General features: G+C 43.3%; 1 protein-coding gene across 2 annotated transcripts in view; it reads left to right on the top strand.

The window, feature by feature from the left end:
- Positions 1–18,110: 18,110 nt before the first annotated feature.
- The window catches only part of KLHL6 (kelch like family member 6), a 53,206-nt gene continuing 52,448 nt past the window's right edge, over positions 18,111–18,868 (top strand). For both annotated transcript variants that reach the window (XM_084874201.1, XM_084874200.1), the window contains exon 1: positions 18,111–18,430. In XM_084874201.1, the coding sequence (XP_084730327.1) occupies positions 18,138–18,430 (293 nt within the window). In that variant the 5' untranslated portion in view covers positions 18,111–18,137. The remainder of the gene's footprint in view (positions 18,431–18,868) is intronic.

Below are 18,868 nucleotides of genomic sequence, written 5' to 3'. Positions count from 1 at the left end.
ATAAAGAACATTATAAACTGATGAACCAAAAGATAGATATAGAGACAGTATATCAACAAGTAGACTGTCAAATTACAGCGGGGAGGGGAGGAAGATCTGGGGGAGATAATAGATCAACCGAAGGACTTTTATACATGCATGTAAGTACAACCAATGGACACAAAACTCTGGGGAGGGAGGGGATGTGTGGGAGGAGGGAGGGGGGCAAAAAGAAATCAATAAAATATATTAAAAAAATAAATAAAATAAATAAAATTAAAAAAAAAAGAACTTAGGGGTGCATATATTTTTTCTGATTGATGGTTCTGATTTCTTGGGCTACATTCCTAGAAGTGGGATAACTGAGTCAAATGGGAGTTCCATTTTTAATTTTTTGGGGAAACTCCATACTGTTTTTCCAAAGTGGCTGCACCAGTCTGCATTCTCACCAGAAGTGCATAAGGGTTCCTTTTTCTCCCCATCCTCTCCAGCACTTGCCCAGGTTTGAATGTTTCTTACGTTCGCATTACTATTCTCAATGTCACCTCTGGGTGTTGTGAGATATTTTCTTTGATGGCCATATACACCAGTCACAGCACCTGGGAGAGAATTGAGAAGCCCATCCCTCCAAATCCTAATCCTTAGGCCTCCCTCCCCAATGGGTCCTCCCTAACCAGTCAAGGAGGACCCCGGGTCAGGGACCTCTCTTTCATATTGCTGACCCCACATTCCAAGAGGTGCCTTTTTAAAATTCACCTGCACAGAGAGGAATGCCTTCCCTAATTCACACAGGCATGGCTTGTGAGCAAGAAATTGAAAGCCCTTAGCACATGATGCCACATGGAAGTGAGCACCATTGCTCCCCTTTGGCTGTGCTGAAATGGCAACGGGCTGGGAGATCCCTGGGCAGGCGCCACATTGTAGGAGGCCAAAACCACGCGGAGGTGCCCCTTTGGACTGATAAGTTCTCAGTTGCCTTGAGAAAATGAAAACACTTTATCAGACTTGTTATTTAACTCTGGATGGCGAACCTTCAGATTCTTGGATTAGCACGGGTTGCCTTATCAGTACATTACATTTTTAAGAGTTTAAAGATAAAAATGTATTATGCCCATGTGACAGCCTCAGGGCCTTTGGGGCTTGGAGGTGAGCAGGTGCCAGCGGGCACTAGATTGTAAACTCCATGAGTGCATGGGCCTGGTACTATCAGGTTCAATGTTAGATCAAGTGTTAGCCCAGTACTGGCCACAGAGTTCGCACTCCATGCATACATTTGACTTGAAGGATGTATAAATGGGGCCCAGTGGAGGTAGGCCAGAGCAGAGGAGAAAGGGCAAACGTCATGTAGTGTCTGACCAAAGAGAAGACCACATTTATTTGAGGGCACATCTGAAACAATTCCTTCCTTAAAAGGACTTTTGGGGGGCTGGGATTTATTTTAGCAGTAGAGCTAAGAGCCAATGCAATTTTATAAAATTACATATATATATATATATATATATATATATATATATATATATATGCCTCAAAGTATCTTCATTGATGATAGAGTTACTTGAGAAACTTGTGTGTAGGGCTTTCACTATTTTATTTATCAGATTTTATTGAGTATCTACTAGGCTTAAAACTAGAGAGATGGAAATGGCCAAGACACAGTCTCTGCCCTCAGGTTACATGCTGCCATAGTGGAAGAATGGGCACTGGAACAGATGTTTCCAACAAAGGGTATCAAATGCCATGGCAGAGATGCCTGGGGTTCTGTGTGAGCAAATGGGAGGCACATCTGACTCAGCCTGAGTGGGATGAGGGAAGGCTTCTTGGAGGAGGTAGCCTTTTAAAAAAAAAAAAAAAGATATTTTTATTGATTTCAGAGAGGAATGGAGAGAAAGAGAGAGATAGAAACATCAATGATGAGAGAGAATCATTGATCGTCTGCCTCCTGCACGCCCCCCACTGGAGATCAAGCCCACAACCCAGGCATGTGCCCTTGACTGGAATCGAACCCGGGACCCTTCAGTCCGCAGGCCAACGCTCTATCCACCGAGCCAAATCAGCTAGGGCAGAGATGGCCTTTTTGAATCTCTCTCAATATAGTATATAGTTCCTTTGGATTCGGTGCTTTGTGGCTTTCTTGTTTCAAGTTTTCAAAGGTGTGAGTTTCACTAGAGGTTCTGTCCTGGGCTTGGCCACCACTCCTTCCAGGGGAGAGCAGCTCCATTGGGGAGAAGCCCACACCTGAAGAAACTTCACCAGTTTCTCCCTGCAGCTGCTACTTCATGTTTACTCCCATACTTCATGGTGATGTTCCAGCCCACCAGCCGTCTGGGACCCACTGTGGAGGCGAGCAGAATTGCACTTAAACTTTCTCCTAAGGCAGGCTGAAATGTGTTGAAAGGAACCTTGTGTGCAGGAATTCCTGAATTAAAAATAACCATTTATTTAAATGTTTTAGCTCTAATGTTTTCTGGTTCTAAACCAGCCACATTCTCAGATTAAGAAATCTGATTTGATGTTGCGAAACATAGACTTTTCCTTTCAAGGATAAAAAATTCAAATAATTTGTGTTCCATTCCTTAGTGTTTAATTTTGCGAAGAATTATAAGACAGGAAGACATTACAAAAAGTGGGACCTGCTGTCCTGGTTGGTGGTAGCAAAATAAAGAGTTAAAAAAAAAAAATGATTTGGGTTTAGAAAGTACCGGCCAATTAAATAACAATAGCCTCATTTAAATTAGAGTTCACAGTACATATATAATTATCTGTTGGGTGTACCCACATCCTGTTCTTGCTTAGGATGAATTTTTGAGGGGAGCATATTTAAATGTATCAGTTATTAAAACGAGAGGCTAATAATACTCTAGATAGCAGGTGGTACTCAAGGCGCTTATTGGTTGGTTCACAGAGAGCTTAGCTGCTTGGAGAGGTAGGACTGTGGTCGCCAGTTGAAGTGGGGAAGTAAGACGTGATGGATGGGAGAGAATCCAGTTACCGACAGATCATCTCCATCTGGGTGACCTTTGTACACTTCAAAGTCAACCTAAACCCATCATCTTCCTCCTTAAACCTGCGCTGCCTCCTGTACCCCTATACTAGTAAAGGATATCACCATCCATCCAATTTCCCAAAGTAAAAACTTTACTCCTCTCTTTTCTTCTCAGTCAGTCCTTATTTCTAATCACTGACCAAATCCTATTGGCTCTACCTTTTAAATATTTCACGAATCCATTCACTTTCCTCCATCCCCAGGACCACGCGCCCATCTCAGAATTTCATCCTCTCTTACCTGGCGTGTTCACAGGCAGCAGTTTTTTTTATTTCCCCACCTCCCCTCTCTCCGAGTGGTTCTCCATGCAGCATCCAGAGCGGATCTTAAAGTGCACACCTAATTGTCCTCCACTTGTTCCTACGCGCCTGCCAGTTAATGTCCTGGGCCCTATGCCTCCCATCGCCTTTTAGGAGCAGGCCCTGGTGGGGCGTCTCCATGGCTTTGTGTGTTGCCCACCCCAAATTCCATGCCACAATGAGCTTCCTTCAACTCTTTGAATACTCCTTGCTCCCCATTGCCTCTAGGCTTTTTCTCATGTTCTTTCCTATGTTTGAAATGCTTACCAATCTCCTCCTGGTCTTTCATATTTTGACTTAAATGTGACTTTCTCCATGAAAGCTTTCTCTAATTTTCTCAAGTCCACATCAGGTTTCTGAGTTATAGGCTCCCATACTTCATGTCCTCCACTGTAGCCTTTATTCTGGGTTGTCTTTGCTTGTCTAAGTCCTCAAGGAGATGATGACACACTTGAGATAGGACTGCCTCTGTCTCAGAAACCACCATGTGGATGGTGCTCTATAGATGCTTGTCTGAAGCTCCTGGGGAGTCCAGAAGAGAGGACAACCATAAGAAAGACTTGATAGCAAACACATTATGATGATAACACTTAAAGGAATTTTGTTTCCAACCCCATCTCCATTCTTTGCAGGTCTGTCCTCTAAACACTTGTGTTTGACAATCAGTGTCTACCATGGGACAGCCTGCTGTGGTAGAAAAAGCCCCAGACGTGGTCAACATGTGCTGAGCTCTTACTACAAGCCAAGCTGTGTCCTGAGCACACATATTAAATCATTTAATCCTCATAACAGCTCTACTGGGTAGGCACTTTTATCTTGATCTGGCAGATGAGGAAACAGGCACAGAGAATCAGACCTCAGTTTAAATCCATGCTCTGTCCCTTGATAGCTGTGTGATCCTGGGCAAACAACCTCTCCGTTTGGATGTTCATCTTTGGAGCTTTAAATGGAGATAATACTTGCTGACAATTTGACTTTCAAATTTTCAGTTTTCTTAGGCACCATGCATATCACACGTTGGCCTTCCACAGGTCAGTTTTGAAGGTCCTTGGCACACTTCTGGGCATCAGCGGACAAGTGAACGTGAGCTGTGGCATGGTGATGTTCCAGCCCACCAGCCGTCTCTACAGCTTCAGTAGTGTGGCCAGCGTGTTTGTTCAACTAAACATTTTAATGCAACTATCCCTTATTGTTTATAAAACTGTGTGGAGAGTGAAAATAAAAGCTGGTGATGAACAAGAATAACATAATTATTCAGAACCATGCCAGTTATTAAACTACTGTCTCTCACTTCAAAACCCACTCTTACATATTCTGCTTTGTGATGCAGGGGCTGGGACTCGACAAGCCACACTTTTCCTTTGCCAGCTGCTTCCTTTTAAGCTCTGTCTATAAGGGACATTCAAGGGAGGCCTCAGGGTACGGTGAGGAGCAGGTTGGCTTCCTGCTCCTGTCTTCAGGACCCAGGAATGTTGCTTCTTCACTCCAGCAGAGCCAGTACATTCCAGAGCAGCTTGTTATGGGTTAACTTGTGTCCCCCTAAAATTCATATACTGTATCCTAACCCCTAGTACCTCAGAATGTGAGAGATAGGATCTCTGGAGGTAGGGTTTTTACAGAGGTCATCAATTTAACATGAGGTCCTAAGGGTGGGCCCTAATCCAATATGACTGATGTCCTTTAAGAAGAGGAGATTTGGACACTGAGATATGCACAGATGGAAGACAAGGTGAACAGCTGTAGGGAGAAGTCAACCATCCACAAACCAAGGACAGAGGCCTGGAACAAGCCCTTCCTTCGCAGCCTTCAGAAGGAACCAATTCTGCTGAAGTCTGAATTTTGGACATCTATCTAGCCAGGAGAACTGTGAGACAATAAATTTCTGTTGTTGGAGTACCCCGTCTGTGCTACTTTGTTATGGCAGTCCTAGTAAATAACAGTCAGTTCAATTCAGTTCGAGGTTTTACCAACTTGCAAAGCCAACCTCATTGCATCCCGGCAGAGACACCCGCACAGCTGGTGGGCACCTCTCCAGAAATCTGGGTCCTAATCCATTGGGATGCTCCTCCAAGCTTCTAAAAGTTAATAATCCCTGCCAAAACTGGTTTGGCTCAGTGGATAGAGCGTCGGCCTGTGGACTGAAAGGTCCCCGGTTCGATTCCGGTCAAAGGCATGTACCTTGGTTGCGGGCACGTCCCCGGTGTGGGGTGTGAAGGAGGCAGCTGATCGATGATTCTCTCTCATCGATGTTTCTAACTCTCTCTCCCTCTCTCTTTCTCTCTCTAAAAAAAAAAAAAAAAAAAAAAAAAATCAATAACATATATTAAAAAAAGTTAATAATCCCAACCTCTCCCTTCTGTTCCCCCAGCCCTATGAACCACTTCCTGCTCTTGCCACCTCTGTGGTAGCTTTAATGTCCTTTTTGCCTTTCCAATTACTTAGTTGACCATTTAAAAAAATTTAGTTAAACATTCTCTATATTAAATTCTCAGTTAAAATAATTAGAGCCTTAGGGGCAGATTTGCTGCTTGCAGAGCCGTGGGGCTGACCCTGGCCTGGGAGAGCTGCACAGTGAGAGAGCTCTGGGTCTGAGGAAGGTGGGGCATTAACCAAAAGGGATTATTCCCAAGCCTTAAGATCTTTGGAGTTTGTCTTGCTAGGTTTTGGACTTGCTTGGGACCTTCACCCTTTCCTTCTTTTCAATTTTTCCCCTTGTGGAATGAGAATGTCCCTCCTATGCCTGTCCTACCACTGTATTTTAGCGACATATGATTTGTCTGGTTTCGTGGTTCACAGCCGGAGAGGAATTTTGCCTCAGAATGAATCATACTTCCAGTCTCACCTACATCTGATTTAGATGTTAGATGACAGTTTGGACTTCAGACTTTAGAGTTGATGCCGGATTGAGTTAAAATTTGTGGCTGTTGGGATAAAACGAATATATTTTATATGCAATAAGGACATGGATTTTGGGGGGCCAGGGGCAGAATGTTATGGATGAATTGTGTCTTTGCAAAATTCATTTGTTGAAAGCCTTAGTCCCCAATGTGGTAGAGAGATCCTATCCAGCATAGCCTTGTTCAGACGGTATTAGGTATCCTTCCTCTGATGAACAGGAACCACAAAATCCCAAACTCAGCACAAGGGAGACAAAAATGGCAACTTGTATGCAAACTGAGAGAGATGGATTTTGTTTTCTCACTTGGCTCTATGTTGGACATAAGCCTGTTTGCTGACTGTTCAATTGTTAAGAAAAATAACTCAACTGAAGAACAGAATAAAATGTTGAAATCATATGAAGAGTGGGTCTAAAAGGCCCCATATAATTCCAGGAGCCTTCTTTTCTCACTAGAGACCCAGTGCATGAATTCATGCATGGGTGGGGTCCCTTGGTCTGGTAGGTGATCAGGGCCAATTGGGATCCTCTTGCCCAGTTCTGATTGGGGCTGATTGGGGCTGGCCAGTCACGGGGAGGGACTGTGAGAGGTGGTTAGCCATGGGAGGTTGGCTGTGGGAGTGCACTGACCACCAAGGGGCAGCGTCTGCATTGAACATATGCCCCCTGGTTGTTAGTGTGTGTCATAGCTACAAGACAATCATCCGGTCATCTGGTCATAACAGTTGCTTAGACTTTTATATATATAGATAGTAGCCTGCATGCTCCACATTCTGTTCAGAGTTTTTCTGTTCACTTGTTAGCCTCATTAGGTCGGGCGTTCCCTGAGGGCAGGGCTGTGGGGGCATTTCGTCACCTTGTATCTCCTAGGGTCCAGAACTGTGGCTGGCCCATGCTTGGCATTTAATAATACTGATTAAATTTAAACAAATTTTGGAAAAGGGCTTGTTTCAATTCCCCATCATCAGTTTCATCTTGAACCGGTCAATGGCCCAAGACAGAGGTCGCAGAGAAAGGGGCAACCTGATGAAAGGGTGAACTATTGCAAACTTAGACAAAGAAATGACTTTCCATTAGGGTGGGTTATTTTGAGAGGGTTAGACATGATTTACATGTCAGTCAGTCAGTCAGTGGTCAAAATGGTTCTCACGTCTAGAGGGAATTTATGTCTCTGTTTTTTGTGTTTTTTTTTTTTTTTTCAGTAGAGTTTGAAACTTTCGTTATTTAATAATAGTTGCTTTTTAAAATTTTTTTCCACTTCTGTATGTCAGGTGTGGTGCTAAGGACTTTACATAACGAGTTCTCGTTTAATAACTGCAGCAATGCCATGAAATGGATAATCCATCTTGTAGATGAAGAGACTGAGGATGGGCCAAGTTAAGCAAATTGCCCAACACTGTGGGAAGTGCAATAACTGGGGTTAAAATTCATCTCTCTCTGACTCTGGAGTCTGGCCCTTTCCGATGGTCTTCTGCTTTCCTGTACAAGCAGAGCCAGAGACCCTGAGAATAGGGTGATGGATCTCCTGACTCCGTTCTCTAGGTATAAGCATTAAAATCTCAATTATCCCTCCGAGAAAGTGATGGCTAAGTTTTTCAGCCCCCAGTTTGAATTAGCTAATACACCTTCACCTTCTCACACACCATGCTGAAGGAGGCAATTTGCAAAGTGGCGATGCAATTCAGAAGTAAGCAGTGAGTTTTAATTTGAAGTGCCGGCCCCTTCAACCTCTCTTGCTATATTTGGACCTGGAAGGGTTAATGTGATGAACTATGTTATGGGTAGAGTAGACTATTGGTTACATAGGGTATCCCTTAACACTATTTTTTCTTTTCATTTATGCACATCTTAAATGCTGAGCAGCAGTTCTTAACCCAAACAGGAGATCATCTGAAAGTCCTTCTTAAATGGATTTGAAATGTGCAAAATGTTTCTACATATTATATTTTTAAGGAATCATAAACGATCAGAGCTATTGGATTATATTTATTGTATCAAGTTCCTAGCACATTAGTCTAGAACAGTGGTTCTCAACCTTTCTAATGCCACGACCCTTTAATACAGTTCCTCATGTTGTGGTGACCCCCAACCATAAAATTATTTTCGTTGCTACTTCATAACTTTAATTTTGCTATTGTTATGAATCATAATGTAAATATCTGTGTTTTTCGATGGTCTTAGCGACCCTGCTAGTGGTTCGCAACCTGTGGATCAAGACCCAAAGGTTGAGAACCACTGATGTAGACCATTTATTTACATTATGATTAACATTAGCAAAATTACAATTATGAAGTAGCAACAAAAATAACGTTATGGTTGGGGGTCACCACAACATGAGGGACTATATTAAAGGGTCATGGCATTAGAAAGGTTGAGAACCACTGGTCTAGAAGAACTCAGATTAATTTAGGAATCTCTGCATAATTTGGGCGATACACTCATGGATATACAGAAAAGCTTCTCTGGAAATGGTGATGAAGAAAAAATAGATTTTTTTTTAACCCAATGTTTTTATGTTTTTCAGTTCTCATCTAAAGATGTATTGATTCCAAGCTGGCATAGCTCGGTGGTTGACCTATGAACGAGGAGGTCATAGTTTGATTCCCGGTCAGGGCGTAAACCTGGGTTGTGGGCTCGATCCCCAGTATGGGGTGTACAGGAAGCAGGTGATCACTGATTCTCTCTCATCATTGATGATTCTATCTCTCTCTGCCTCTCCCTTCCTCTCTGAAATCAATAAAAAATATATTAAATACTAAATAAAGGTGTAATGAAATTCTATAGCTTGAAATTTCAAACAGACTTGATCACATCTCTTTACTCTGGATGAAGTGTCTTAAGGGTAAGAAAGCCACCTGGCTGTTTCAGAATGAGATTGATTGGAAGTCCCCGCCTTGGTTTTATCCTCAGCTGATCAAGTTTTACACTTTAATTCTAATGGGTCACCCAGAGGTGGGGGCTAGCCCTCGTTCAGTGCTGCCAGGACTGGGTGGATAATACGTTGATTAAACAGTTAGACTCTCCAATTTAGGTCCTCAAAATTACGTCCTCATCTCCTAATTCTTTCTATTCTCAACTGGCTCATCTCCAAGATTTGCTGCTTGTTGGGCTGCTTAAAAACACTTCAATTATCAGGGGGACACCTGGATCTAAACTTGTCCATCCACCCGCACAGTGGACTCTCTCGTGCTGCATTTATCTGCTCAGGACACCAGGTTACAATTTGGAAGATGTCTAGATCTGTGTAGACCATGTGAAAGAAGCATGGTGTTGCCAAAGGGATAATAGCATTAAACTAATTGGGCTTTCCCCTATTCTGGGAAAATTCCTGTGAGGTTACTAATGCCAGCTGTGGTAAATAGAGTACTCTCCCTTGCTATGAACACAGGGACATTTTACTTTTTTTTGAAAAATTCTATTTGGTAAAAAATATTGTTCATTGCTGAAAACTTTACAAAAGCTTGAAATAACCACTTTTAATATCTTGCTATGTAGACCAGTTACTATCTCCAGTCCTGCCTGTGTGGCTCAGAGTTTAAGTGACGACCCAGGAACCAAGAGGTCACCGGGTTCGGTTCCAGTCAGGGCAAATGCCTGGATTGCAGGCTCTGTCTCCGATAGGTAGCATGTAGAGGTCAGCTGATCAAGGTTTCTTGCTCATTGATGTTTCTATCCCTCTATCCCTCTCCCTTGCTCTCTCTGTAAATACAAATGAAAACATATTTAAAGGATTAATATCTCCAACACAAACCTCTTGGAGCTCCAGACTGTGTACAAATATCTCACCTGCGAGCACCTATATCTTGAATGTGGGTTTTGTTAAGAAGAACAGCCCCCAAATGTTCACTTGTAAAAAATCAAGAGGCTTGACGGAGACTTTCTCACATCAAAATGGGCCTCCCTGGAACAGAAGTGGAGCAGTATCATAAAGCTCATCTGTCTGACCCCACGTAGTAACCACGGTGCTGCCCTTCCTCCACAGACCAGGTGCAGAGATGGGTCCCGAAAAAGGATCAGATACCATAGCTGCAGGCATTTCTAGAAAAGTGGGATGTAGGCAGTAATCTCTCTGAAACCCAAGAGCAGAGCCCTAGCTAGAGCTAGAGAGTGGGTCCAGATTCAGAGGGGCCACAGAACTTCAGCAACAGGAGCCCCCGGTTCTCCATCCAGTCTCAGGGTGACTTGTCTACATGTTGGCTTCAGCCTTCTTTTTGTCTTACAGGTCCCTCTGCTCACTTACAATTTTTGCTTATTTTTATAATAATAAATACTTTAAATATATATCTTTTTAAATATATATTTTATTGATTTTTTTACAGAGAGGAAGAGAGAGGGATAGAAAGTTAGAAACATCGATGAGAGAGAATCATCGGTCAGCTGCCTCTTGCACACCCCCTACTGGGGATGTGCCCACAACCAAGGTACATGCCCTTGACCGGAATCGAACCTGGGACCTTTCAGTCCACAAGCTGACGCTCTATCCACTGAGCCAAACCGGTTTGGGCAATACTTTAAATATTTTTATTGATTTCAGAGAGGAAGGGAGATAGAAACATCAATGACAAGAATCATTGATTGGCTGCATCCTGCACGCCCCCTACTGGGGATCGAGCCTGCAACCCGGGCATGTGCCCTTGACTGGAATCAAACCTGGGACCCTTTAGTCCACAAGCTGACTGGGCTATATCTGCTAAGCCAAGGCAGCTAGGGCACAATTTTTACTTTTTGGTTCTGACTCTATTTCATGGCGACTTTTGATGCATCCTTTTGCCTCCTGCTTATGCTCTCAAATGGCAAACTTCGTATTTATTTAAAAAGAGAGAGAGAGAGAGAGGAGAGAGAGAGAGAGAGAGAGAGAGAGAGAGAGAGAGAGAGAGAGAGGCTCTAACTGTCCCATGTGATCTTTTGAGCCAGCTGATGTGTTCTTGAATTAATCTCTCTGTCTTTGCTTGACTGTCCTTGGCTGGGAGCACTCATTCTAGTTCACTGAACAAGGGGGAACAGCAGAGTCATCAAGTACCAAACATGGCTCCCCGAGGGACAGGGGATGTGAGCTGGGAACTTATAATTACAATAGAATAGGTCATGGGCAAATCAGATACTATCACTGACGTATTCAATACAGCTAGTGTGACCTCAAAGTACCCAACTTCAGCTTTGAGTCTTTGTTTCCTCAATTGTAAAAAGAGAAAAGTAATAAATTTTCCAAATTATCAGGATAAAAGGAAATAGATTGGGAAAGAACACAATATATTTTTCAAATTGCCTCTCTAATCTGGGTTACTTTTGGGAAGATTTTCTCAGACAGATAAATTCTTCTATGAACTGTTGTGACTCTGAGTAGAGTAATATTTCTGATGCACAAAGTGGGGTGATAGAAATGTTCATTTCTCTGGGGACACGGTGGTCTGTGGGCCCCTCTACACTAACTATTTTGAAAGGATTCAAGATAACATAGAACAATTGACAGCTTGTAGATACTAACAAAGGCCATTGTAACAAAGGAGTTTTTGGTCTGAAGCCAGAAGCCAGATTTAGACTGAAATACTTTTTTACAGAAAGGTTTGAATAATAATAGCTAATGCTTACCTAGGGCTTACTATATGCCAAGCATTGTCCCAGAGGCTTCACATATATTCACTCATTTCCCCCCTCTTTACAATAGATTGAGGTAGATAGTATTATTATATTCTAATTTACAGATAAAGAAACTTGAGGCATTGACCTGATTGTAAAATCCTTTCAATAAACCACAATCAACTAACCTTATGCCCATCTCCGGTCCTTGGTCCTCTGGGTACCATTGTTGATATTACTGTTCCTCTAGGCCTGGAGTTTTGCCTTGTACCTCCAACTTCTTCCCACACTAACATTCTTCTCTGAAGGCCAAACCTGAGGGCTGCCACCAGAACCCTTAATAGCCAGGTGCAAACGTTTTACAGTTTAACCAAATGTCTGTGAAGCGTTTTCACATGCCTCATCTCATTTGATCCTCACAAGAAGTCCTGGAGTAGGTAGATAGGAGACTTGGTAGAATCCTATTTTCTTTTCATTAGCTGGAAAACATAGAATTAGAAAGTTTAGAAATTTGACCTGACTAAAAAGAAGAAATGGTGGAACTTGAAAATGACTTCAGGTTTTCTTATTGCACAGAATAGTCACACACTGCTGGAATTAAATATTTCACCCCTTTTCTCCCTGCGTGATCTACAATAATAATCTGTTTTGTGTTGATATTTACTGCTGTGTTGCTGACAATTACCTGAAAGTGAAGTTGGAGTGCTTCACTGGGCTGGAAAAAGTTTAGCTAAATCAGAAAACAGGTCTAATTAAGCAAGTTTATCTATATATATAAAGCTCTCACTGGTGCCAATTGCATGTGTATGTTTCCATCTGTCATTGTTGATTGTGAATTTGGTTAACACTTCTATTATAGAGAAAGGATGAATAGTGATATTAAAATATTTCTTTTAATTAATTTCTTTTCAATGTGCATGAATCTATGCATCGGGCCACTAGTTGTTTATAATTATAGAAACATAACAAAAGTTATTTTAAAAAGAAAATATAAATAAATATATGGGTGAGGTGTAGTGCATTCATTTGTTGGCGATCAGTCTTAACTTTTGTTAGTGGTTACCTCCACTGGCCCCTGGGACCACCTGAGGGCTTGCATCAGGTTTGGTTGGCTGCCTCCCAGAAGGCACTTCCAAATTTTGACTCCCTGTTTTGTGGACATTATTTCAGAGAGTGATTGCTCAGAACCATCTGGTGGAGATCTGGGAACACCTGGCTTCCCTTAAATCCAGGTCTGCAGAGGACATTCCAGGGGGTGCTCAGGGACCAGGCTAGCTGGCCTCAAATAGGAAGTTTTGAAAAACTATAACCCATATATAACAAGCCCTTTGTTATGTGGACTGAAAATTAGAAGAGTGTGTTGTATTTGGAATTTATTAGGGAAAACAAGGCCTGACACACATCTTTTAAAATTAATAGCCTCTACATTAACTAATAAAATGGGTGGCCTCGATTTGGCCCTGCACTCAGATTTTGGTGTTCGGCCTCCCCACTTAGATCAGCATGTGCTCCTTTTTAAAATCCTCACTCAAGGGTATTTTTTCTATTGATTTTTTTTTTTTTAAGAGAGTGAAAGAGAGAGGCACACCTTTATTCTGGAATGTAAACAAATCCTTTCTAGGGAAAGGAGTGGACAATCTCTAATCTCTACTTTTCCTTTATTACCACGCAATGCAAGCAAATAGCTTCAGGGAGAGGTAAGCACCTAAATGTCATTGGAGCAATACACTACCCCTGACTTCTGAGGCATTTTTTAAAATCTCCCTTTAGCCAAGTGTGCCAGTGCTCTTTGCTCAGAAAGCCCGAAAACATGCAGAAACATGAAAACATTCATGGGTAATTATCATCCAGAACTGCGAGGGTTGAAACCACAAATGTCAACATGTGACCTGTTCATAGCTCCCAATAGACACAGAATTTAGCTCAGAGGATGCTGAGTAAAGTACTCACTCAAGAAATGGAAATGTAGGTGTGAAAAGATGGAGTGGGAATGAGATGAGGGAAAGACAAGACTATTCCTTCCCATCAAAGGACATTGTTACTAATCTCTCTGGTCTAACACAAATTGGGCAAATGTTATTTAAAACCATGATAGGCAAGGGGTTTGGCACATGGAGGACATGAAATAGGGTGGCCAAATTGTCTGAATACCAGTTGTAGCCCAGAAAGTTCAGCATCCCGGGAAACCCCCCAATCTGGGCAAACCAGGATGGTTGGCCACTCTGCACATGAAAGGCACCTTTCTTCTCTAAAGAACTTTATAATCTAAAAAGAAATCAGCTTCAGCATCAGAAATATTTATTCATGCCTTAATCAAGGTGAGAATGCCAAAGCCGGTTTGGCTCAGTGGATGGAGCATTGGCCTGTGGACTGAGGGGTCCTGGGTTCCATTCCGGTCAAGGGCATGTGCCTTGGTTGCGGGAGGCGGCTGATTGATGTTTCTCTCTCATCGATGTTTCTGGCTCTCTATCCCTCTTCCTCTCTGTGGAAAATCAATAAAATATATTTTAAAAAAAAAGATATATGCAAACTTAAAAAAAAAAGAAAAGAAGGTGAGAATATAGGGCAATGAGAGAGACTATACAGCTGGGTTGTCAGGAAAAGTTTCATGGCACTAGTGCCATTGAAGATGACTACCTTTTTTTGTGTGAAAGCATAGATATAGGGAATGACAAATAAAAATCTATGGCTTAATGAATTATTATAAGGCACACACATCCTTATAAACACCATACAGCTTAACTCGTGCATGTAATGTATACTACACTTTATTTTAAATATATTTGGTGATAGACTGGTGATAGTCTGGGATGGAGAGAAAGTGTGTCACAGTAGAAGTTTTGTTCTTTTGTTTCCATTTGGCATATTTCCATTTGGCATATTTATTTAATTTTTCTTTTAAATCTCTTAGTAAAGTTTGTTAGTTTTATCTTACATTCCTTGTTGAGGCTATTCCTAGACATAGCCTCATCATGAATAGCATTATTTTTCCATTACATTTAAAAAAATATATATTTTATTGATTTTTTTACAGAGAGGAAAGAAGAGGGATAAAGAGTTAGAAACATCGATGAGAGAGAATCATTAATCAGCTGCCTCTTGCACATCTCCTACTGGGGATGTGCCTCCAACCCAGGTTGACTGGAATTGAACCCGGGACCTTTCAGTCCACAGGCTGACACTCCATCCACTGAGCCAAACTGGTTTCGGCTTCATTACATTTTTAACTGACTATTGTTGGTATACCTGGAAACATTTATCAATATTTTTATCTTGTATCCAGCCACTTTCCTGAATTATTTTATAAATCTTTCAGAAGTATCTCTCACTGCCCCCTTATTCACAGACTGTGAGTCAGGAAAGAGAGGTTTCTGTGGAGGGGAATAGAGGACTGGTTTGGCTTGTATAGGGCAGTAGATGGCTCCCATACAGGGTGTTAATTCCATATGTAGTGATAGTCCCCATATGGGGGTGTGGAAGAGCAGCAACTCAAAGATTCTGAGAAGCAGAAAATAAAGGATGTCAAGATGAGCCCCTTTGACCTTTCTACTAGCATCGGAAAAGGAAAAGGGGGTTCCTCTACTTCTCTGGGAGAGAGGCAATGGTGGTGCTTAGGGCAAAGTGCCTTGGCAAATGTGGCAGGCAGAGGCTCAGGGCACTGCAGGGGCAGCTAGTGATGCTTTGTCGTTACTGAAATTGTGACTAGAAAGCAGGCAATGGTCTAGCTGGCTTCGTGAAGTCCTGATGTCAGTGATGAATTAGCCTCTTGAGCATCACGGTGTGCAGCAAAGAGCAGTAGCCAGAGCTGACTGGACATTGATAGGTTGGTGGAAAGAGATAAATCCCGACTGTGATGGAACTTTGACCACATGGGGGCAGCCATCTTGTATGTTGGAGTGATGGTCAATTTGCATATTATTCTTCTATTAGATAGGATAGAGGCCTGATGCATGGATGTGGGCTGGCTGGTTTGCCCTGAAGGGTGTCCTGGATCAGGGTGGGGGTTCCCTTGGGGTGTGGGGAGGCCTGGGCGAGGGGTCTATGGTGGTTTGCAGGCCAGCCACACCCCCTGTGGAGGCCCTGGTATCTGGGGTTTATTTATCTTCTACAATTGAAACTTTGTAGCCTGAAGCGGAGCCAAGCCTTCTGCTTGCTCTGGGGTGGCAGCCATTTCTGTTGGGACTTATTTATCTTCTACAATTGAAACTTTGTAGCCGTAAGCGGAGGCCAAGGCCGGCCAGGGCAGATGGAAAGCTTGACTTTCTTCCTTGCCAGGGACAATCCTAGCCTCCTTTTCTCTCCAGTTCCATGGCTGTTGCCATTTTTGTTGGAATTTATTTATTTTCTATCATTGAAACTTTGTAACATTGAGTAGAGGCCTGGGCCTGCAAATGCAGGCGGAAAGCTTGGCTTTCTCCATTGGTGGAACTATCTTGGTTGAGTTTATTTGCATATTTGCTCCTGATTGGCTGGTGGGCATAGCTTGTGGGTGTAGCAGAGGTGCGGTCAATTTGCATATTATCTTTTTATTAGATAGGATAATGGGAATGTGTGCCTTTAAAAATATTTTTATTGATTTTAGAGAGGAAAGAAGAGGGAGAGAGAGATAGAAACTTTAGTGTTGAGAGAGAATCATTGATCTGCTGCCTCTTGCATGCCTCCTACTGGGGATTGAGCCCAAAACCCGGGCATGTGCCCTTGACCTGAATTGAACCTGGTCTGCAGGCCGATGCTCTATTCACTGAGCCAAACCAGGTAGGGCCAAAGATCCTGATTTTAAGAGTAACTATCTATGGGAGAGAAGAGCTGAGGCACAATCAGGACTCCTGGAGCAGGACAGTGAGAGGATCGAACTCCTGTGGATCAGGAGGCCTGGTAGTGCTCCCCACATCTAGAAGGCGAGTGAGAGCAGGAGTGAGACTGAAAGGCCACTTTGGCAAGGCCCCAGGATAGTGCAGCCATGGCAGGCAGGCCTTACAGTTCTCTCCGCGGGAGACTCGGGAGTGAGGGTCAACATGATGTTGCAGCTCTGAGAGCCTGATGGTGGCGGAGAAAAGAGTGGCCTTGGAGCCCAATGAAACGGGGCCCTGCCACTCCCTGGAGCAGAGCTTCAGTTTCCTTAGCTGTAAAATGAGGAAAAGTCCTGTCTACCCGCAGTGGGTTGTTACAAAGATTAAAATACACTAACTTCTAGAGCTGCCCTAGGATATAGTGGAAGTTGAATAATAAAAGGTAGTATTGCCGGGACCTGTTTGGCTCAGTGGATAGAGCATCGGCCTGCGGACTGAAAGGTCCAGGGTTCAATTCCGGTCAAGGGCATGTACCTTGGTTGTGGGCACATCCCCAGTGGGGGGTGTGCAAGAGGCAGCTGGTCGATGTTTCTCTCTCATCGACGTTTCTAGCTCTCTGTCCCTCTCAATTCCTCTCTGTGTAATCGACGTTTCTAGCTCTCTGTCCCTCTCAATTCCTCTCTGTGTAAAATCAATAAAATAGAAAAAAAAAATAAAAAATAAAAGGTAGTATTACTATTCAGTGGAGACCTGCAGGGGTAATGGAAATGCTTCATGATTCACTACTAGATGCTTGACCAATAGATGCTGGGTGAGATCAGGCTGATTAGAGACTCGCTAAGGCAATCGGAAGATTTATCCTGATTGGTCTTCTGAGAGAGAAGACCCTGGGGATGGAGTTTCCGGAGACAACTCCTCTGCCCCGCATATCTAACACAACAGACATTTTGGAAAGGGGGGAGGGGAATGTTAATATTTGCCATGACATTGTTTTCCCCTGAGCAGGGAGGAAGGCAAAGACTGAAGATGTGCAGTGCCTGATAGAAATGAGAATGCCAGCGATAAGCATGTTTTCCAAGGTTCCCAAGAGACTCTGTGGGGCTCACCGTGGGGTCTTAGACTCCTGGGAGGATGGCGGGCGGAGAACTGCAGAGCGCCCCCTACCCATCTCCTCCTGGACAGCTTCAGTTACAGAAGCACCAGGAGCACAGATGTAATAACCAGAACCAGAGGCTTCCTGCTTACGGATATGAGGGGGGAGATGGACCAAAATAGCTGCACCACACTAATAGCTGACTCCAAGAAGCCACCCCTTCCCTCCCGGAGCCCCTTCCTACACACCCCGTTCTAAGTAACGTCCACCCTCCCTGTGAATATCCACAGAAAGAAGAAGAATAGACATTCTTGGCGTTTGTAGTAACAGGATGAGAAAGTGCGAGACTTCCTGTTATGCGTGTGTGACAGCTGGTGATAAGTGCAGGGCCCTTACACAGGAAATCCGCTCAGCTTCTGCAATGTGACCTGCCTGAAACTTGGGCGCTTCTCCAGTCTGGATGTTGATGGCAGGACAAAGGGGCATCTGGGCTATGGGCGACGTGGTGGAGAAGAGTTTGGAAGAGCCACTGGCACCTCCTGCGGACGAACCCTCCCAGAAAAGGGGAGAGCTGGTGGAAATCTTAAACGGTGATAAGGCAAAATTTGACGACACGGGACTCTCCTTGATTCTGCAGAATGGCCTGGAGACCCTCCGTGTGGAGAACGCTCTGACAGATGTCATCTTGTGTGTGGACATCCAGGAATTCTCCTGCCACCGCGTGGTGCTTGCTGCGGCCAGCAACTATTTCAGGTCAGCCCGCCTCAGGCCGGGGTCACGTTGGGGCGCGAGTTGTCAGGAATCTCTGTGTCCATGCGAGAGCCCAGTCTAACGAGTTGGGCTGTTGAATTTATGGCTTGTCTATCTATGTAGGCTTGTGTGTCTAGTCAAGATACAAGAACGAAAGCCATCCAACCTTAGATTTTTAGAACGTAAGCCATGTTAAAAGAGATTAGTGTTACTTCAAAGCAATGTTTATCTATTTTGGTAAACCTTCTGTGTGATATGTCCTTGTTCCAAAGGATGGAAAATTACCGAAGTCATGGGGATTTCCCACTCCCTTTGGTCTGACGAGTATGTTGGAAACATGATGTTGTATTTTTCACCAAAGGAGGTAGAGAAAAGGATAGGGCCCCTCTTGTGCAGTTTTCAAATGACTTGCTGAAAATCAGGGATTTCTGTGTGTGCTGA

The sequence above is a fragment of the Pipistrellus hanaki genome, assembly GCF_964339955.1.
Source record: "Pipistrellus hanaki genome assembly, chromosome: 2".
Classification (NCBI taxonomy): domain Eukaryota; kingdom Metazoa; phylum Chordata; class Mammalia; order Chiroptera; family Vespertilionidae; genus Pipistrellus; species Pipistrellus hanaki.
This window is presented reverse-complemented; position numbering and strand designations above follow the sequence as displayed.